The 23,578-nt window shown below is 40.2% G+C and overlaps 1 protein-coding gene across 1 annotated transcript in view; it reads left to right on the top strand.

Moving 5' to 3' along the window:
• Positions 1–23,578, top strand: part of PTPN22 (protein tyrosine phosphatase non-receptor type 22) — a 195,492-nt gene that overhangs the window by 126,315 nt on the left and 45,599 nt on the right. Inside the window, exons 6-10 of the mRNA XM_077481564.1 lie at positions 274–345; positions 437–496; positions 4,459–4,601; positions 14,238–14,304; positions 16,757–16,834. Of these exons, the coding sequence (XP_077337690.1) occupies positions 274–345; positions 437–496; positions 4,459–4,601; positions 14,238–14,304; positions 16,757–16,834 (420 nt within the window). The remainder of the gene's footprint in view (positions 1–273; positions 346–436; positions 497–4,458; positions 4,602–14,237; positions 14,305–16,756; positions 16,835–23,578) is intronic.

Raw genomic sequence — 23,578 nt, 5'->3', positions numbered from 1 at the left:
TAACTTATCCACCCAATGTTTTTTTTATATGCACCCAAATTTTATAGCTGCCCTGGATTTTTAGTGAACCTGCACATCTTTCAGATTTCTGTACTATTCTTTATATACAGTACTCAGTCAATTTTCAATTGGGTTGTAACATGCACTGTATAACCAGTTTGACGTCACCACAATTACTAAGGTCAGACCTTAAAACTCCAACCCAAAATAATACTTAACAGACTGTGAAACAGTGTCATTTAAATGTCTTAAAATGTGTTGTTTTGTGCCTAGAAAAAATGTGAGCGCTATTGGGTTGAGGCAGGATGTGAAGTCTTACAGTTCGGTCCATTCTCCATCACATGTGTGAGTATCATGTAAATTATTCTATTACATAATGACAATGCATTTCCTTGTTTGTCTTATCCAAATGACGTATTGATGTCTCTTCTTTTAGAGTAACGAAGAGAAAAAGAAGGACTATGTTATCAGGACCCTGATAGCAACCTATGGAAGTGTAAGCTCTGTTCCTTATTTCTTTTTCATATCATATATTTATTAGAATAGATTTATGAGAAATAACACAAATAAAACTAGAACAAAGGTGGATATGTTTATGATAGAAACCATTTAGGTTTAATCTTTGAATTATGTAAGAAACTTGACTGGCTTCCTTTTTTGAGTTTTCTTGGACCAGTTTTCGTAGATTTTTTTTGTGTGTTAACTTTACATTATCCTCTTTGGTGATTCATCTTATGACCCCTGTGACTGTGCTTTATTAAAAATGCAGCTGTATATCTTGTTTACTGATTGCAGATCAGCGATCACCTGACACGCCGCCTTTCTCTTCTCTTGGCCCGACAGATGCAGTGGGGAGCGGGGCCGAGGCCAAGTGGGGAGAGGTCGCCCTGCCCGCTGCAGCTGTCATGTGAGAGAAGAGAGAGGAGGCATGTGACGTGATCACCGATCTACGCTCAGTAAACAAGGTATATAGCTGCATTTTTAATAAAGCACAGTCACAGGGGGACATTAGATGAATAAACAAAAAGGATAATGTAACGTTAACCCTAATTTTTAGCAGCAGGGCGGGAGGGGGCGGCGCGGACATGGAGCAGACAGTCATAGAGGGGAGGGGGAGAAGATGGAGGAGAGGACACAGGAGCCACAGATAAAGGATGCACGTACGCCGACAATGGTGTCAGGGCTCAGCAGCCCTGATATATTGTGGTCAGTGTACAGAGGGGAGGCAGAAACTGGCAGGATCGGCCATATATTTCAGGTGATACAGGGGGCCAAATTACACAGCACAAGCACTGTGCTGTATATGATGCTTTAAAGAAACAGGATCTTTATTCGTATTTTTTTGGGGTTAACAAACACTTTAACTTTGTGTTTTCCTATGAAGAATGACAGAAAGCATATCTTCCCTTGGTATATGATTTGGGCACTTTTAAGACTGCTTTCACACTGAGGTGCTTTACAGGTGCTATTTTGCTAAAAGGGGGCGGTGCGGACATGGAGCAGACAGTCATAGAGGGGAGGGGGAGAGGATGGAGGAGAGGACACAGGAGCCACAGATAAAGGATGCACGTACGCCGACAATGGTGTCAGGGCTCAGCAGCCCTGATATATTGTGGTCAGTGTACAGAGGGGAGGGCAGAAACTGGCAGGATCGGCCATATATTTCAGGTGATACAGGGGGCCAAATTACACAGCACAAGCACTGTGCTGTAGATGATGCTTTAAAGAAACAGGATCTTTATTCGTATTTTTTTGGGGTTAACAAACACTTTAACTTTGTGTTTTCCTATGAAGAATGACAGAAAGCATATCTTCCCTTGGTATATGATTTGGGCACTTTTAAGACTGCTTTCACACTGAGGCGCTTTACAGGTGCTATTTTGCTAAAAATAGCACCTGCAAAGCCGCCTCTCTTCTCACTCCACTGTGAAAGCCGAAAGTCCTCCAAACAGCTTTTTTAAGGCACTTTTTTGAGGCACTGTAGGAACGGTGTATACACCGTCCCTACAGCACCCCTGCCCATTGAAATCAATGGGCAACTTTTAACCTTTTTTCAGCCGTTAGCGTTAAAAGCGCCCCGCTAGCGGTCAAAAAGCACCACAAAAATTACGGTAAAGTGCAACTAAAAATATCAGCACTTTACCGCCAATGCCCAGGTGCTGCCAGTGTAAAAGTGCCCTAAGGGTCACTGTGGGATATTTGTAGAAGGTTCTGAGATTTCAGATGTAGGGTGGTGTTTGAGCAGACGAGGAAGCTATGAAACATGCTAACTTGGATATATATGGACTCTCTTCTGGCTAGTTAGCCCTTTATCATTTGATCTGCTAAACTGTATATTTACCTGCACCAGTGAACTCTTATGCCGTGTACACACGGTCGGATTTTCTGACAGAAAATATTGGATGGGAGCTTTTTGTCAGAAATTCTGACTGTGTGTAGACTCCAACAGACATTTTCCATCGGAATTCACGACACACAAAATTTGAGATCTGGATCCGTTGTCAGAAATTCTGATCATGTGTACACAATTCCGACGCACAAAGTTTTACGCATGCTCGGAATCAAGCAGAAGAGCCGCACTGGCTATTGAACTTCAATTTTCTTGGCTCCTCTCAAGTCACTGCATTCTTGACGTTCAGAATTTCCGACAACATTGTGTGATCATGTGTATGTAAGACAAGTTTGAGCCAACATCCGTCAGAAAAAAATCCCACAGATTTTGTTGTAGGAATGTCCGATCGGTTTTTATTGCTGTCTGTATCCCCATTAGGGAGAGTCGCCCTCTCTATTTGTCCTGTTTACCATTATCATTGAAAGTAAAAGTAAAAGAAAATACCAAATTTTGGGTTGTCTCCAGAAAAGTAATAGAGGTGAAATCTTCCAATGTAGACACTAGTTCTGGTAACTTGGGGATTCCCTTAATTTGCAGGGATTTCCTCTCACTTCTTGTTTTGTCTATGGGAAAATGGTCCCATTTGTGACAAAGATAGAAAAATAAACTCTACAGGGGTTATAACCCTCCCTTACTTAAACCTATTTAAAGTTAAAGAAAAAAAAAAGTTTTGCCTTTATTTTAAAGTGTACCTAAACCCAAAAATAAAATATATTGCAGCTTGCTTGTAGCTTTTTATATCTGATAGCCGCATTGGTTTTATTTTTTTTCAAGCTTGTTCCCTAATTTTAAACCCCTGATCCTGCCAGTAGCACCCTTCCTGTCCTAGAATAGGAAGTATGTTATGGCTACCAAAATCTCCCCCTCTCTTAATCCTTAAAAATAGAGGGGGTGTCCTGTAGTCCACAGATATAACTGGAAACAAAGCTAACTTTTATAAGAGCACAGATCAGGCAGAGAGCAAAGAAAGTTTTTAGTTCCCCCACAGGCATTGTCACTCCTTTTTCTGAGTGGCCCCTCAGCAACCTGTGCACACGTGCTTGCGAGCCGGGCAGTATGCATCCATAAACACACGCGGTGCAGCTTGGCCATGTCCCCTGCTGCCTCCTCATATAATTTTAAAGCCTATGGCTCCCAATACTGCCAGTGTTTCCTTTGAGACTAGGCAGTGGAAAAGCAATTCTGCAGACAGGGCAGAGCTGGATCAGTGAGAGGAGTCAGGTAAGCGTTTACAGGTGGGGGAAACAAGTGTTTTTTATCTTAATGCAGAGAATGCATTAAGGGGTAAAAATCATTGAGACTTTACAACTACTTTAATTTTAGCTATGGCAAAGAGGCAGAAGTGTCATATACAGAGTGAGGCTACTTTTTTTTTGACAGAAAAGACTATGTATTATGGCAGTCAAACAAGTCAATGCCTATAGAGTTGGAGTTAAGCTGAATACCTGATTGGGAACCATGCAGTTCTTCACTACACTGACTTCCAGAATACAGTCCACAGGCATAGTATAGTATGGTAATGATGTGATATGGGTTCTGCACTTAATTTCTAAAGAATGGTGTTTTTCAAGATTGTGTGTATATATATATATATATATATATATATATATATATATATATATATATATACACACACACACACACACAGGTATATATATTTCATAGCTAAAAGATATTATTTTTAAGAATGTACTTGTATACAACAACAGACATTACTACTACTAGTACTATTGTACTAAAACCAAAGTGTACATATTTAGTAATAAGAATCATGGACAATTTGCAACTGGGAATTATTTTTTAGATGAGTAGGAATCTAATTAGGGCAATGCTTTAATAAGATTCATATAAAATTGTTGTTGAATGATTTTGGTTTTATATGATGCTTTACATTTTGTCAGTAAGACTAAATGCAGGTATAGCAATTGAACGTAATCACCCTCAAAAGTTTTCTGTGTTTTTTTTTTTACCTCTGACTTTTTTTTTAGCCTTCTGTGTATATATCATATTGTTGTCAGCAATCCATCATATTATTTACGTTGAAATATCTGCCATTTTTTCTACAGGAGATAAGAATTGTTTATCAGTTTCATTATAAGAATTGGCCTGATCATGATGTGCCTTCATCTGTGGAACATATTTTGGGCATGATAGAAGACATACGTGCTCTCCAGAAAGATGATAGTCCTCCAATATGTGTCCACTGCAGGTTTGTATATTTTGGATAGTTTGTTGACTTGTTTGTTATGTGTGTTCCACTTGGGGGATCTTGCTTCTCTTTCTGTCCCAAGGATTCAACAGAAAGTGAGGGCAAAGCATTTCCCTTATACACAGAGCCGTTTCAAAGAACTGCTCCTTCCCCTCTCCCAGACAAAGATGGCCACCTTGGCACAGCGCAGTGATTCGGTGCCACTGAAGGAGCTTGACAGCTGAACCTGTCTGTGAACAGGTACAGTGGCTGGAAAGGCAGCTTAGTACTGCTAAGCCTGTGATTTTATCAGTCTCAATGTTACCGAGCTGCACTGAGGATGAAAAAGGCCCTTTCACACTTGTGCGACTTGTCCTGTGACTTGGGACTGCAAAGTTGCATGACAAGTCATACCCCATGATTTCCAATGAGTACCATTCATATCTGTGTGACTTCAAGTCGCACTGACTTCAAAGTAATCCCTGCACTACTTTGGTCCGACTTTGATGCGAGATACACAGGCATTCCCTGAAATCGCACCAAAATCATGCGACTTTGAAGTCTTGCTAGTGTGAAAGGGGCCTAATGGACACTCTGAGATCAGTAGTGCCCCCTCTGTGCCTTCATGAATGCGACCAGAGACTGCCATCTCATTTGGCCTCACTGGCAGCATGGACCTGCTTAAGCAGTTGCCACTGGAACACATTTCTTTTGTAAAAATACTCCTTCACTTCTTGTTCTGATGACAGCTGTGAAATTTTGATTTTCCATTACTTTCTGCCTTGGTGACAATGGTCAACAGGGCAAACAGGGAGTAAATTGTCCCAGTGGCAGTCTAATCCTTGAACGCTCTATCCAAAACTAAGAAGCAAGTTTTGGATAATGGTTATACTTTAAATTCTTTTTTAAATTCTGCATGCTTTAAATGTGGATGTTGGGCCTGCTCCAAAACCCCAAAAAACTTAATTGACATACACAGTCCATCTCTCCTGCAGCTGCTCCCTCCCCAGATTCACCAGCAATTCCCAGTTGTTAATTGCTTTGTAAATACAGCAGCAATTGCAACAGCTACTGTTAAAAAAAGGCGATATGACACTCTGGGGGTTATTTACAAAAGGCAATAGTGGTTATCATTTTTTAAAATCTTAAATTTATTAAAACGTAATCAAACTCACATTTAAATGTGTACAGCCTCCCTTGCACTCGTTCAATGCATTCGTTTACATCAGGGGTACAGCACCCCAAAGAAACCACCTAGGTGTCCGTCATTCCTTGGTTGCAAACCACCATTGAGTCCTGGTCTACTTTCTCGCGGTGTGCGGTGATGTCACAGGCTCGTGACTTTCTCAAGGGATAGGGGCCTGGTGACAGCTAAGATCTATTTATAGTCAAAATCAATTAAAATTCCAGTCGCCTTTTTCTCATAGCCCGTGGCAGACATTTTTTTGGAGATCCACTGTGATAAACTATTCACTGGTTTTATATCCAGCGGCCACTAGATTATCAACCAAGCCAAAAGACTCTGGATTCCTAATCAATGGAAAAATCTTAACCTACATCATATAAATAATAACAAAAAACAGTCATAATGACCAAAGGTAAAAGTCAAAAAATATATTATTATAACTAAGCAAAAAGGGGGGGTTTCTATTCTGACTAATGGCAGTCACTAAAAATGCCACTGCCCGCTGAATAATAAATATATAATAAATATAAAAATGGCTGGTGGGACAGCAAGATGCCTAAAGCAAAAAAAGGCAGCCAAACCATACTGACCTCTCTGTGTTAACACAATAAATTGGCACCATCTAGTGGAGAAAAAGAGCCAAATGTTTCTATACTCATAATATTCCACAGTAATACCCTCTACTACATGTAATTATAGATAAAAACACTAAGATAACGAAAACAGGATAAATATAAAAAGAGAGAAGTAGGGGAAAGGAAGAAAAGGGTTCTATATAACCTAAACGGAATTAGATTGTTATAAATTAACCAATTCTAAATGAGTAATTATTTATCTGTAATAAAACAGTTAAGATCAAATTCTACATTGAGGCTCAATGATTTAATTTCAAATATTCACTAAGATTACCTCCAATGCTTACAGTATTTTTCAACACCCCAGGAACTCATTCCCACTGGGCTTATTGTGAACATCCATAATGGATAATTTCATTGGATAATCCAATGGATAATTGATGATTTTTATACCCAACAGAAATATTGTAAACATGCTCTTGGATCCTCTTAGCCAATATTCGTTTGGTTCTTACAATGTATTGTAATTGGCATGAGCACTGAATACAACCCTCAGTATTGCACGTGATCATATCTCTAATCTGATATTCTCTGTTTGTCACAGTTAAATGGAACTCTTTCCTTTTTCTCATATTCCCTATGGTGCTAGTACATCCTTTCACACCCTCCACATCCATAAAAACCTTTCAGGTCCAGGAATGTGGGGATGTGGATTCTAGGTGGATCTATGACACTTTTAAAAATCCTGTTTCTTAGATTAGGAGCTCTCTTATAAATGAGTTATAACCGTTTTTGGTTATTTAGATTATATAGGTTAAGATTTTTGCCCTGATTAGGAATCCCGAGTCTTGTGGCTAATCTAGTGTCCATTGGCTATAAAGCCAGTCAGTAGTTTATCACAGTGGATCTCCAACAAAATGGCCACCACAGGCTATGAGAAAATGGCGAATGGAATTTTAATTGATTTTGACTATAAATAGATCTTAGCTGTCACCAGGCCCCTATCCCTTGAGTTAGTCACGAGACTGATGATGAAACGCATTGGATGGAGCATGTGATGTCACTGCTCACCGCCAGTAAGTAGGCCGGGACTTAATGGTGGTTTATAGCCAAGGACTGATGGACATCTAGGTGATTTCTGTGAGGCGCTGTACCCCTGATGCAAACAAATGAACTGAACGAGTGCACTGGAGGCTGTGTACATTTAAATTTAAGATTAAAAAAAACTAGCTATATGAGTGCCTTCCATTCTATGTTTATATCGGGAATATCGTGGTCTGAGGTGTATGGGAGCATTGTGAGCACCTGAACAGCTGACACCCAGAACGTTTTACACCCCTGTGGGGAAGGTACTACTAGACCGAAGTGGGGGTCCTTTGGGAAGGTGAGCTCATTGGTTGACTGGTGGAGGGTATATGTCACTGTCAAGAGTAACCCTTTAGTCACTGAAGAACTTCACCATTGTTATAAAATTGACTTCACGTGTTCACTTTAAATGGACTTTTCACTTGTTTATTTATTTCTTCTTTAGGAGTTCTTGTGAATATTATATGTGCTGTGTTTTGTTATAGGAGAATAATTTTTCTGTTTATAAGTATTTTATTAGATGTGGTATACAATAATAAGCACACTTTATTCACATTAGCCATTGGGTACCACTGTTTATCTTGAGTTAGCTCAATAATTGTTTACACTGACCTATTAGGTAACATTTCACGTTTATTACTATTTTGTTCCCCGATCTTCTCTGCTGACTATGAACTAGGAGAACACAGCTCTGAGCAGTTCCAGGTTCAGAGCTGAGTGTCAAGCTCCCATCTGAGACGCCAAGAAAATAGAGGATCAAGCACATTAATTCACTGGAGCAGAGGGCAGAACAAACATAATAGACCCCTGATAAAGAGTACCCACCACCTGCCCAATCCTATCAAATAGAGGGCTTGTTAGGCTCCTTGCGATAGCAATAAACTTAAATTTAAAATAAAGTATAAAAAATGTAAAATAAAGTAGAAAAAATATATAAAAAAAGCACCTATCCCACTTGTTGCATACAACAAAAATGCAAATGCACATGTAGGGTGCACATGCTTACATAAACAATAGCGCAACATATATTGCACACACACTGGAGTAAGAGAAACAATTATAGGTACTTCATTTACAGTTAACTGTAAACTGATGAACAGTAAAGGCATTTAAAGTGTCACCTAATTAACCCTAATTTGTTGCCGTTATCAAGGTTTGACTTATTGAAAAGTACATGAGTTCAAGGCTGCTCAATCCCTGGAATTAGAACACAACCAAAAACATCTCACATGGGACTATGTTGCAGCCAATGAAGCAAAAATATGTAAAAGACAAAAAATATATCTTGGGATATATATATATGTGTGTGTATACAGTGGATATAAAAAGTCTGCACACCCCCTGTTAAAATGTCAGGTTTCTGTGATGTAAAAAAATGAGACTAAGGTAAATCATTTCAGAACTTTTTCCACCTTTAATGTGACCTATAAACTGTACAACAAACTTAAATCTTTTGGGGTGGATTAAAAACAAAAAAATAAAAATAATGTGGTTTCATAAGTGTGCACACCCTCTTATAATTGGGGATGTAGCTGTGTTTAGAATTAAACAATCACATTCAAGCTCATGTTAAAGTGGAGGGCCACCCTGAAAAAAAAATACATTAAAAATGTAAAAAAAAATCTGAAAAAAAAATAAAAAAAATTTACAAAGCGCTGCGCGACTTGCGCATGCGCAGTAGGGCTTTATGGGCGGGCTGCTGAAGACCCAGGAATGGCCCTCTGACACTGTTTTGATTGTCCAATAGTCTTTGACCGAGGCTGCCCAGACGTGCTGGAAAAGGAGTAACCGGGCCCCAACCCGCTCCGCTTGGACAGGCTCTATATCAAAAAGACTTGGAAGGCTCCCATCCCCCAGATGTAGCTGACTTAGAGGACTTCTGGCCAGAGGGCTGATTTCTCCTCCAATTTTTTCTAAATTCGCGACCAGGCCTGTAGTGACGGGCATCTCTAGCGCGTTCTGGATCTGACCTATGTTGAGATCTTCTCTGGCCCAGGAGACGGCGATCCTGGGGTAAGAACCCCGACTTACCACCTGTAGCGCGTGTAATGGCTGAATCCAATTTATTCCCAAAAAGGGAAGATCCCTCAAAGGGAATTCTGCACCATGCCTGTTTGGAGGCAGGATCAGCAACCCAGGGACGAAGCCACAAGGCACGCTTGGCCGTAACAGAGGAAAGCATAACACGTGCTACTAGGCGAATAATATCAAGGGACGCCTCCCCCAGGAAAACCGAAGCAAGTCTCAGTTCATGTATTGGAGATCTCCTGACCAAATTTTCGGACATACTGCCCTGGGTTGCAACAATCTCATCCGTCCAGGCCTCCATAGCTTTTGATAACGCTGCCAGGGCTAAGGCTGGTTTACAAGCCATACCTGCTGGTATATAAATACGTTTCAAGTCTGTATCAATCTTTCTTTCTAGGCCATCCCTAATGGACACAGTATCTTCCAGAGGGTCTACTAGCCTCATCAAGGCTGCATCAATGAGAGGGGCCGACTCCAGATGTTTCACCTCATTGCTCTTAAATGGGTACATTTTTGAAATTTTTGAGATCAAAGAGTTTTTCCTCTCAACTTTACCCCATTTGTTCATGATAATTTCGCCAAGTTCACCCAAGAAGGGGAAGTTTGGACGCTCCTTCTTGAGATGTTTAAAGTATTTCCTCTGTTTAGAGGGAGCTTCAACAGGATCTCAATGTCTCTTTGACCGCTCTGACCAGCTGCGGAACTAAGGAAAAGTCAAAACCGGCACCAGGTTCCAAACCTTCAGTCTCACTGTCAGAAGAACCGGAAAATGAGGGACTATGACGAGAGGGACCAGGAACCTCTGTATCTGAAATATCAGTGGCCAGATCCGTACCAGAGGGAGGGATAAACGGTTGATCAGAATCTGCTTTATTCAGTGACTCCTGAACCACTCTCCTGACCAGAGCTTCCACTTGCTGGTCCCCGCCTTCTCTTTCCTTCATGGCTCTTCCATAACATAGCTCGCAGAGGGATTTACCCTCTGGGACCTGAGCATTACATCCCCAGCAGGCTCTTTTCTCTGAGCGGCTGGCATGGCAGTGAGAATGGCGACCAGACTCAGACTTAGACCTTTCTTTACGGTGTCTGGATATATCTAGAATTTGACGTGGAATGGTGATGTTGTGACCTAGACTGGTCCGAATCTTTATGTGCTGATAACTGAGGTTCAGACCTAGAAGGGCTGGAAAGAGAACATGCAAAACAAAGGTCACCCTGATCCTAACCCAATACAGGCAGAATGAAAGGAAAAGATTCATTCCTACCTGCGGCGTAAGGGTTGGCCACTGGGGGGATACATCCATAGTGGCAGACTCAAACAGCTAAGTAGTAAAAACAAAACACATTGCTTGCAGAGTATATAATACAAGGTAGACACAACTGACCATAGGAAAAAAGAGACATACCTTGAGAAACAGAGAAGCAGACACCGGGATCAACAGCCTGAGTTCAAAAGCATCCCAATCAAATAGCTGTCTCTGACAGTTATTTGAATCTGCCGCCGAGTGATGACGTAATCGCGCCCACAGCGTACTTGCGCCGAGACTGACGCCGCCGTACAACGCCTGCGCGCATGCGCGGCCACCGCCATCACGCCCCGACCGCGCCTGTGCAACCAAGCCTCGATCTCAATCGAGACTCGGCAGCTGCGCAGATCGAAGCAGGAAGCAGCGAGTTGGAATGCAGGAGCATCCCAGCGCCATAACCAGGAAGACCACCAGACAAAAAAGACGGTACAAAACACACAAAAACTGCTGCCATAGAGATAAAATGTGTATACATTACCAGTCACCGCACACATGATCCGACCTGGTACTGGGAGCTTGAAGTACTCATAGAGCACCCGGGGCATCATAAATGGGGGGGGCCTCCTGCTAATAGCAAGGACGTTTGGCCAAATTGCCGCTTGCCAGCCAATGGCTGGATAGTAAGCTCTTCATGGCATCGCAATAAAATCGCCCGTGCCCACCCTGCTAATAGCTGGGAACTTGGGCTTCCAGAAAGAACCGCCATCCTGAAATTCGTGCACAAACCAGCCGGCCTGTATCCAAACTTCATAAGGTAAAACACCTTGGTCCTAGGAGGAGGACAAAAAAGGAACGTGGTCTCTGACTAGAAGCAAAGATTTATGGGAGTGGGGTCCTATGAGGTAGGAGAGGTGGGATTAACCAATACGTAGGCTGCCATGGAGTCTGTCAGGAAATTAAAGTTTTGGAATGGCCCAGCCAGAGCCCAGACCTGATTTAGATTTGAAAATATGTGGGTTGATCTGAAGAGGGATGTGTACAGGAGATGCCCTTGCAAACTAACAGATTTGGAATGTTTTTGCAAAGAAGAATGGGCAAATATTGCCAAATCAAGATGTGCCATGCTGATAGACTCATACCCAAAAAAGACTGAGTGCTGTAATAAAATAAAAAGTTGCTTCAACAAACTATTAGTTTAAGGGTGTGCACGCTTATGCAACCATATTATTTTAGTTTAGTATTTTTACTTCCCTCCACCTAAAAGATTTCAATTTGTTAAACTGAATTGCACAGTTTTTAGGCCACATTAAAGGTGGAAAAAGTTCTGAAATTATTTATCTTTGTCTTAATTTTTTACATCACAGAAACCTGACATTAACTGTGTGTGTGTATATATATATATATATAAAGAGAGAGAGAGAGAGATGTTTATGTCTAGGTTTGACATATTTGGTATTTATTTACTCAACACAACCTCATCTTTTACATACTGTAGTGCAAAAAATTGGGGTGTAAATTTTGTTTGTAAAATCTATTTAAAATTCATTTTAAACTAAACTCACTGATTTACCTGTTTCCCAAAACACTTTTTTTTGTTTTGTTTTGTTTTTATATTGTAATTTTTATTATTTTCCAAGAAATTACAAAGCAATATAAGCAAACTGAAAATATAATATAATTACAAAGAAAATGTTTTAACAAGCTATCTGACAGTTTTAAAGGCATGCCTTGAATGACTTTTACAAATACCAATGTGCTTATGTCAGTTCTCAACCAAATTGTAAAGCCATCAAATGGCTGGTGTCATAGCTAATTACATGTTCAGTGTGTGCAGATCAAACAAAGGCAGCTTCCTTGGCTGCAAAAGATAGGAGGTTCCACTAGTGATATATTTCCTTCCTGAAAATATATTGCACAATATTATAATTTTAAAACATTTCAACTACCATCTTTATTTGACAGTGCTTCTGTCTTCAAAAAAAAAAAATGTTCTGGGGAGGTTCAAGTAAACTTGTAGCCAAAGTATACAGACTTTAACATCTGCATGAAAAATGAAAAAACAAAATTGCTCCACGGGAAATGTGGTTAAACTACAGATCAAAGGGATGAGCTTTGCTCTGCATATGATGTCAGTTAAGGAACTTGAAAAGTAAAAAAATAAAGTTAAACGTTGCTTTTATTTAACCATTTATTAACCCTTGGTTTATCTTAATCAGCCCTATTTACCTCCACGCCTTTGCCTTTTAGCTATTATTTACCTGATGATTTTTATTTATTTTTTCTATTTTTCTAATGTTTAATATTTAAATGCTTTTGTTCTTACTGATTTTGTTCATTCATTTTTTTAAGGCCAAAGAAAAACTAAAAACAAATATCATTTTTATTTTCATTTTTAAATAGCTTAGCAATGCATTGTACCTTAATCATAATTTTGGAGTCATTTTAAAAAATAATGAATTATATAATAAAAGGTATACTTTTTATCTACATTAATATTTTTTTTTAACTTATACAGATCAAATTAGAAAAAAAAATGGAAGAGTTATTTTTTTTGTCTGTGGCTTGAATAAAGAAAAAGTATTGCAAGACAATATCACCAAAAGAAAGCTTTGTATGTAGAAAAAAAAAAAAACAATACATGTATTACTTTGTTATCCTAAGGGCCGGTTCACACTGCAGGCGAGGCGAGGCGACTCCGACTTGCCTCGCCGCGACCTGCCGCGACCTCGGCGGCAACTTGCAGATGACTTCTGTATAGAAGTCAATGCAAGTCGCCCCGAGGTCGCCCAAAAGTAGTACAGGAACCTTTTTTCTGAGTCGGAGCGACTCGAGTCGCTCCTCTCAGAACGGTTCCATTGTACAGAATGGGGGCGACTTGCGAGAGCGAGGCGAGGCGAGTCGTGTCGCCTCGCATCGCCCGCTGTGTGAACCGGCTCTAATTGATAAGAAAGTTTGTCTGAATAAATAGGCCCATAGCAGGGATGTAAACATTTCTCTGGTCTATAAGGGGTATACAGGCATGAGATTGGTTATATTTATCTCCACATTTATATGCAGACTAAGCTGTCTAACAAAAGTGACATTGACAAAAGTAAGAACAAACTAAAACACTGCTAGAGGCACTGGTAGCAACATTTAAACCATTTAGCACCCTTAACAGCTTTATATTTTGTTGCCCTATTATACCGGATAACATAGTTTTCAGAATAACTTTTCGAAAAAAGGGATATTTTAACCTGCCTGCAGGATTATAGTTTTAGTAGTAATATTTTATATCTGCTGCTTACTAATTTGCATTATATGCAAATTAGGGAGCATTACCATTTTAAAAGAAATGTAGATATAGTGCTCATGGCAACTTTGTACAATGAACATGTTCCCTAGACCAATAGTACCACCTAGTGTTACTTTGCTATTACTACATATTATACCACAATTAAAAATTGCAAAACACAGAAACAATTATGTTTAACTATCTAAATACTAATACACATTTAAATGTGGAATCTACAGTATATATTTTGTTTTATTTTAGTGCTGGCTGTGGACGAACGGGCGTTATCTGTGCAATTGATTATATCTGGAGATTACTGAAAGATGAGGTAAGATTGCTGTCATGTGTATTTTGTAGACATAAATAAAATGCTTCTGAATAAACTATGAGGTCATAGCCTGGATGGTTGTGTGTGACAGCTGCTGCATATCTTGTCCATATGTGATGTGTGGCTGTGTAACATCTGGAAAGGTTGCACTTGTTGTTATAGTCTCAAATGATCCATGTGACAGTCACAGTTTTGTGGTAGCAAATCTGTTTGACAATACCAAATGTTCCCTGAGCAACCAGTTTCCAAATCATCCATCTGCTTATGTCATTAGGCCTTTGAAAATGGTGCCTATCAAGCTTATATCATTTTGCTGATGACCATGCAGACTTTTTGTGCTGATGAACAAAAAATGTTTCCATTTTTTAACTTGTTTAATCAAAAGTATTAACCTGCATTTAAGAAGACCAAAAATTTATATAATTGCAAAGATAGATTAAGGCAGAAAGGTGCCACCCCATTTGCATTGTTTATACTGACATCCTCAAATTCAAATATAAAATGTAGCGCTAAAGGGTGGTGAAAAAGTGCAAAGAGTACCAAATCCTAAATCGTGTTAAAAAGAAAAAGGTGACAGCAGTGACTTTAAAATAAATGTCCATTAGTATCTGTCCACTTTGGAGGGCTATATCTTCCAGCGACAATTTTCAAACACAGTAGATCTTGCATCAAACTGCTACAGCATGCAGACAAGAGGGTGGGTACTCTTACCATGAATGTTGGACACATCTACCGTACAGCAATGCGTCATGCAAGCTTGAGAGACTGTGATAGCCAAAGATGGTGGATGTCCAGCTGAATGGTATCCCCCACGATATGGATCGGATCCATGTCTACTACGGTCAAAATCCACAATTCAAAGCTGGCGGCTCAAAGTAGGATAGGCAACCAAAAATCAATCTTGAAAGGATTAATCCAAGGAAGCTCATCAGAGGCCAAACATATGGAAGTGCTCCACATAGTATAGGTCAACCACTGAAGGTTTATTGAAAATAGTTTAAAACACCATAAAAAATTATAATAGAGCATAAAAAATCATGTGATAAATAAAAAGCAATATGAGGAGCAGAAAATGCTGGCCCTACGCGTTTCGACTGAAAAGTCTTCTACGGGGCAGTAGAAGACTTTGCAGTCGAAACGCTTAGGGACCGCATTTTCTGCTCCCCATATTGCTTTTTATTTATCACGTGATTTTTTATGCTCTGTCATTATCTACATATATTGACATCCTGCCTTTGTGAAGTGACAGGCAGGTGCATAAATTTGACCAAATGCTTTATCCTCCTGGCTTATTGCAGAAGCTTGACGGTTGGAGCTGGACCCCTGGATATCCTTTAGGTCCTAGGCTCCCTAGGTTGCTTGTGGATTATCCAGTACTGATAAAATACTTCAAAGAACCAGCATGTCGAGGAACTATAGAGTAATGGTTTGCATTCAAATATGCAACACATCTATAGCATGCAATGGATATATATTATAGTGTAACTAAAGGTAAAACTTATTTTCTCATTTTGGATAGAGTAACAGTGTGGGTTATAACCCCTGACTTTTTTGTTATCTGTGTCCCATTGGGGAGATTTCCTGTCACTTCATGTTCTATAGCCAAAACAGGAAGTGAGTGGAAATCCCTCCAAAGTGAGGGAATCTCCAAGGTCACCAGAACTTGTGTCCCCATTGGAAGATTTCCCCTAAACTAGTATTCTGATGTCAAAAATTCCAAAATTTGGGATTTTTTTTTACTTTAACTATCAATGACAATGGTAAACAGGACAAAAAGAGAACGTGAATCTCACTAATGGGACACAGATAGTAATAAAAACCCAACAGGTGTTCTAATCATTCTCTACTCTATTCTTTAGTTATACTTTAATGCATTCCTAACATTAAGGTAAAAACATTAAGGTAAAAAATGGCATTCCTAACATTAAGGTAAAAACATTAAGGTAAAAAATGGCATTCCTAACATTAAGGTAAAAACATTAAGGTAAAAAATGGCATTCCTAACATTAAGGTAAAAACATTAAGGTAAAAAATGGTTTACCACTTGCACGTGACTCTTGATCCAGCGTTATCCCTGCTAGAAAAAAAAAAGTTTTGCCTTTAGTTACCCTTTAAGGGCAGTCTTCTCATCATTTTATTTTCTCCCCCAAGTCCACGTGACCAAACCCAATTCATTCATCTACATCCTATGAAGGTCCACTTTCTGGGTAGCAACTTTCCAATGGGATGCATGGTAGTCCAAGGAAATATGAAACTTTGGGCACTTTGAGCTTTAGCATAAATATCTTATGTTTGTTATTACATTTTTTGTAACAACGTAATAATTATGTACTATACATATGAATGAATTCCTAACAAAACTTTCGTTGTGTATGAAAATTAAATGCAAAAAAAGGGCTGAGAAGAATATCTGAATGACAATTAACAATTTTGCTTTCTTTCTCTGTAATAGATTATTCCAGTTAATTTTAGTGTTTATTCAATTATACAAGAAATGCGAACTCAGAGGTCTTCACTTGTTCAAACCAAGGTATGCTTCTTATAAAAAAAATATTAAAAAATTGTTTACTGCTTTTGAACTGTGACTGACACCGCAACAACCTTGCAGCAGCCTCATATCCATACTTTGTACTTTTGAGTAATATATAAGATGTATATGTACATTTCATTCTGTGGCTCACACCCAAATCATACCAGATTATAAAAGTGGATTTGCACCCTTGGAATGCAATAAATCTAAAATGCATGCTGTCAGACAGCTACTTATCAGTGTTTTATAGTCTTCAAGAGAAGCAAGATTTAAATTATCTTTATCCTCTATACTTTATATGTGCAGCTCTGTTTTTAGTCTTGGCATCGGGAAAATTCTGTAACTTCTCGCTACAGATGTCATTTCAGGTTTCTTTAACCACTTGAAGACCAGGCCTTTTCTGTAACTTTTTGTTTAAAAGTTTAAATCAGTATTTTTTGCTAGAAAATTACTTAGAACCCCAAACATTAGATCTTTTATCAGAGACCCTAGAAAATAAAATGGCAATCATTGCAATATTTTGTGTCACACAGTATTTGCGTAGCGGTCTTTCAAACGCATTTTTTAAGGTAAAATACACGTTAATATATTAAGAAAAACAAATAAAAAAAAACCCCAAATATTTTCCCCAATTCTTTATATAACATGAAAGATGATGTTATTCTGAGTAAATAGATACTTAACATGTCATGCTTTAAAATTGTGCACGCTCGTGGAATGGCAGCAAAATGCAGTACTTAAAAATCTCCACGGGTGACACTTAAGCCTTATACACACGATCGGATTTTGGGGAAATGTGTGATGACAGGCTGTTGGCGGAAAATCCGACTGTGTGTATGCTCCATTGGACAATTGTTGGTCAACTTTCCGTGGACTAATGTTGGAGGGCAGGTTCATAAATTTTACGCGGACAAATGTCTGTTGTCGGATTTTCCGAGCGTGTATACACAAGTCCATCAGACAAAAGACCAAAGTACAAACACGCATGTTCGGAAGTAAGGACGAGCCAGAAGCAGTCGGTCTTGTAAACTAGCATTCGTAAAGGAGAATTAACATTCGTGACGTGGCAAATTATGAAATCTCAAAATGCAGCGCACATTCTGCTCTTTCTTTAATGGGATAATAATAAAGCTGCTCTGCTGGTGATACTGATGTAGTTATTGCAAACAATTTTTCAAAGGCTTTTTTTTTCTAGTAATATCAAGAATAATATTATTATATCAAAAATTGAAGTAAAAGGTGTATATTTAACGGCCTATAATACACCACTCAGCACCAAAATCAGTCACCCAATTAATCAGCAGTATAATAAGATATCCCTTCTAATTTACTGTGAAGTAAACTCCATAAGAGGGAAAGACTAAGCAGCCGTTTAAATAAATTAAAATAATAAAAACAATAGTATAAAAATAAAACAGTCTAAATAAATGGTTTTGTTTACAAGATCATTGTCTTAATTTAGCGCTGTTTTAGTATTGGAATTTACAGGAATTGGACTGTTTTATTTTTATACTATTGTTTTTATTATTTTAATATTATTATGTGTTATTAGGTGTCTCTTGTTAATTTTACATTCTATTTTTTAAATGTAACTGCCTACTCCCAACACCATGTAAAACACATAGCCAAGTATTATTCTCCACAATTTTATTGTGCATTAAAAAAAGAAAACAAATAAAATTAGATATGCTATCTGCAATTAGAACTTAACCAAAAAGTGCATTCTATGCATTCAAAAATATAGAAAATATACCAAATCAAATCATTATTCAACCCAAAAAATAATGGCCATGCAATAACTCCAAGGCCAATAATAAATAACATGTTATCTCCTCCGATTCCGCAACATGGCTGGTTGACGAACGGCCATTCAGAAACAAACTGAAAAGTGCTAAATGAAAAGTGCAAAATGAAAAGTGCGAATCAACACTCATCAAACTTCTGCTAACATGAAATTAGCAGAAGGAGCCCAAAGAGTGGAGCTAAAGAGCTGAAAAACAACGTAGTACATCACTACGTTCGTAATTGCTGGCCAACAATTGTGTGGCCGTGTGTTTGCAAGACAAGTTTGGGCCAAAGCCATTTGGACAAAAGACACGGTTTTGTTGGTGGAAAATCCAATTGTGTGTATGAGGCTTAACCACTTTCAGACCGGACCATTTTGCTGGTAAATGACCAGAGGTCTTTTTACACTTTGGCACTGCGCTGCTTTAACTGGTAATTGCGCGGTCATGCAATGTTGTACCCAAACAAAATTTGCGTCCTTTTCTTCCCACAAATAGAGCTTTCTTTTGATGGTATTTGATTGCCTCTGCGATTTTTATTTTTTGCGATATAAACGTAAAAAGACCGCAAATTTTGAAAAAAAATGATATTTTCTACTTTTTGTTATTAGAAAAATCCAATAAACTCAATTTTAGTCATACATTTAGGCCAAAATGTATTCAGCCACATGTCTTTGGTAAAAAAAAAGTCAATAATTGTATATTTATTGGTTTGCGCAAAAGTTGTCACATCTACAAACTAAGGTACGTTTTCTGGAATTTACGCAGCTTTTAGTTTACGACTGCCTATCTCATTTCTTGAGGTGCTAAAATGACAGGGCAGTACAAAACCCCCCCAAATGACCCCATTTTGGAAAGTAGACCCCCTAAGGAAATTGATAAGAGGCATGTTGAGCCCATTGAATATTTTATTTTTTTGCCTCAAGCGATTGAATAATGACAAAAAAAAAATTTTTTTTTTTTTTTTACACAAAGTTGTCACTAAATGATATATTGCTCACACATGCTATGGGCGTATGTGAAATGACACCCCAAAATAAATTCTGCTGCTTCTCCTGAGTACGGGGATACCACATATGTGGGACTTTTTGGGAGCCTAGCCGCGTACAGGGCCCCGAAAACCAAGCACCGCCTTCAGGCTTTCTAAGGGCGTAAATTTTTGATTTCACGCCTCACTACCTATTACAGTTTTGAAGGCCATAAAATGCCAAGATGGCACAAAACCCCCACAAATGACCCCATTTTAGAAAGTAGACACCCCAAGCTATTTGCTGAGAGGCATGTTGAGTCCATGGAATATTTTATATTTTGCCACAAGTTGCGGGAAAATTACAAACTTTTTTTTTTTTTTTTTTTTTTTCACAAAGTTGTCACTAAATGATATATTGCTCATGCATGCCATGGGCATATGTGAAATGACACCCCAAAATAAATTCTGCTGCTTCTCCTGAGTACGGGGATACCACATATGTGGGACTTTTTGGGAGCCTAGCCGCGTACGGGGCCCCGAAAACCAAGCACCGCCTTCAGGCTTTCTAAGGGCGTAATTTTTTGAGTTCACTTCTCACTACCTATTACAGTTTTGAAGGCCATAAAATGCCAAGATGGCACAAAACCCCCACAAATGACCCCATTTTAGAAAGTAGACACCCCAAGCTATTTGCTGAGAGGCATGTTGAGTCCATGGAATATTTTATATTTTGCCACAAGTTGCGGGAAAATTACAAACTTTTTTTTTTTTTCACAAAGTTGTCACTAAATGATATATTGCTCACGCATGCCATGGGCATATGTGAAATGACACCCCAAAATAAATTCTGCTGCTTCTCCTGAGTACGGGGATACCACATATGTGGGACTTTTTGGGAGCCTAGCCGCGTACGGGGCCCCAAAAACCAAGCACCGCCTTCAGGCTTTCTAAGGGCGTTACAGTTTTGAAGGCCATAAAATGCCAAGATGGCACAAACCCCCCCCCCCCAAATGACCCCATTTTAGAAAGTAGACACCCCTAAATTTAGGGGTACACTAGTGAGACTAGGTAATAAATGGCGGGTGCCCTGAAACTATAAAAAAATAACTAACCAACCAGCGTCACCTGTAACAGTTATATGGTGATCACTGGTGAAAGGGTTAACTAGGGGGCAATCAGGGGGCTTTATGCGGTAGTATATGGGGGTCCCTGGCGCTATAAAAAGCTGCGGCGAACCTAAATACCTACCTGCCTAACTAGCGTCACCTGTGACACTAATACAGCGATCAGAAAAACGATCGCTTATTAGGCTGGGTTCACACTGGAGCGATGCGGGAACGCCACGAATGCGCGGCGGGTTCCCGCATCGCATGCCTCCCGGCGGCAGTTCACACTGCCCTATGCGAACTGCTGGGAGTGTCAGTGAAATGTTAATGACACCCCCAGATCAGTTCGCATATCGCAGTGCGATCTGCAAACTTGGATCGCATGGTGTGAACACCCATGCGATCCGATTCTGCTGCGGACCAAAAAAAGGGTCCCGTGCGAGTTTGCGGCGGGTGCGGCGGGTGCGACACGAATTCAGCCATACTATCTGTATAGCTGAACTCGAATCGCACAGAGATCGGATGTGATTTGCACTGCAGTGCGGTGCGAATCACATCCGTTCTCATAAACCGCTGCAATGTGAACCCAGCCTTAGTGACACTGGCGACGGGGGGTGATCACGGGGTTAAACCTTTATTGGGGGGGTTAGGGGGGTACCTTAGAACTAAAGGGGGCTAACCCTAACTGCCCTAACAGTTATTAGTCACAAATGACACCTGCCGGGTGATCAGGGGGTTAAACCTTTATTAGGTAATAAATGGCGGGTGCCCTGAAACTATAAAAAAATAACTAACCAACCAGCGTCACCTGTAACAGTTATATGGTGATCACTGGTGAAAGGGTTAACTAGGGGGCAATCAGGGGGCTTTATGCGGTAGTATATGGGGGTCCCTAGCGCTATAAAAAGCTGCGGCGAACCTAAATACCTACCTGCCTAACTAGCGTCACCTGTGACACTAATACGGCGATCAGAAAAATGATCGCTTATTAGGCTGGGTTCACACTGGAGCGATGCGGAAACGCCGCGAATCCGCTGCGGGTTCCCGCATCGCATGCCTCCCGGCGGCAGTTCACACTGCCCTATGCGAACTGCTGGGAGTGTCAGTGAAATGTTACTGACACCCCCAGATCAGTTCGCATATCGCAGTGCGATCTGCAAACTCGGATCGCATGGTGTGAACACCCATGCGATCCGATTCTGCTGCGGGCCAAAAAAAGGGTCCCGTGCGAATTTGCGGCGGGTGCGGCGGGTGTGGCGGGTGCGGCGGGTGCGGCGAATGGCTGAACTCGAATCGCACAGAGATCGGATGTGATTTGCACTGCAGTGCGGTGCGAATCACATTCGTTCTCATAAACCGCTGCAATGTGAACCCAGCCTTAGTGACACTGGCGACGGGGGGTGATCACGGGGTTAAACCTTTATTGGGGGGGTTAGGGGGGTACATTAGAACTAAAGGGGGCTAACCCTAACTGCCCTAACAGTTATTACAGTCACAAATGACACCAATGCAAAAAAAAAAAAAAAAAAAATGACATTGGTGTCACTGTGACTGGGGGGCAGGGGTAATTGAGGGGGTGATCGGGGGGTAAAGGGGGGGTGTGAGTGTGCCTGGCATGTTCTACTGTGTGTGGGATGTGTTGGTGCAACTCACTGATCCGCTCTCCTCCGTGTCGGAACGAAAAATACCGACACGGAGGAGAGAATACATCACTTCCTCTCCTGTGTTTACATTACAGGAGAGGAAGTGATGTCACCGGGGATTTCCATTCGTCGGGAGCGATCGCGAGGGGGTGGCCATGAATGAATGGCCGTCCCCTCGTCCGGGATCGCTCCCGAACGAAAACCGACCGCCGCAGGCACCGGGCGGGGGCCCGATCGGGCCCCCGACCCGCGGGAGGCAAAGGACGTACATGTATGTGCTTATGCCTGCCCGTGCCATTCTGCCGACGTACATCGGCGTGCGGCGGTCGGCAAGTGGTTAATGACCTGTACACACGGTTGGACTTTCTGACGGAAAATGTGCGATCGGATCATGTTGTCGGAATTTACGAACGTGTGAAGACAATTCTGACGGACAAAGTGCCACGCATGCTCAGAATAAATTACCAGACGAAAGCTATTGGCTACTATCCCATTTATAGTCCCGTTGTATGCGTTCTACGTCACCGCGTTCAGAACAATCGGATTTTCCGACAACTTTGTGCGACCGTGTATATGCAAGACAAGTTTGAGCCAACATCCATCGGAAAAAATCCGATGGATTTTGTTGTCGGAATGTCCGACCACGTGTATGGGGCATAAGAGTTACAGTGAAGGCCTTGTGCTAGAATTATTGCTCTCGCTGTGTGGTTTGAACACCGGTTACATATGCTTGCGCGACATACCTATGCATTCACTTCTGCGCGTCAGCACAGATGGATGGGGTGCTTTTAATTTTTTCTTATTTATTTAACTTTTTATTTTTACACTATCTCTTTATTTTTATTTTTATTACTTTTATTCATATTACAAAGAATGAAAGCATCCCTTGTAATAGAAACATGGGGTCAAAAAGACCCCAAATCTCTCATTTATATTTTGCTTTAAAAAAAAATATTTACCGTATTTTTCGGACGATAAGGCGCACCGGATTATAAGGCGCACTAGCAACGACCGGCTAATATAATGGATATTTCCATATATAAGGCGCATCGGACTATAAGGCGCACTGGATTATAAGGCGCATTTAATGAAACACAACTCGGATGCGGTACTGTAAGTCAAATTTTATTCAACTCTTTAGCAATAACCATAAAATGGTCTATAACAATAACTCTTAACACTGTTCAATTAAATACAAAACCAGACACTCACTTTTTCACTTTATTCTTCAATAACTCTTA

This window comes from Lithobates pipiens, unplaced genomic scaffold (assembly GCF_037356315.1).
Source record: "Lithobates pipiens isolate NorthernLeopardFrog02 unplaced genomic scaffold, aLitPip1_a1.2 Scaffold_16, whole genome shotgun sequence".
Classification (NCBI taxonomy): Eukaryota; Metazoa; Chordata; class Amphibia; order Anura; family Ranidae; genus Lithobates; species Lithobates pipiens.
This window is presented reverse-complemented; position numbering and strand designations above follow the sequence as displayed.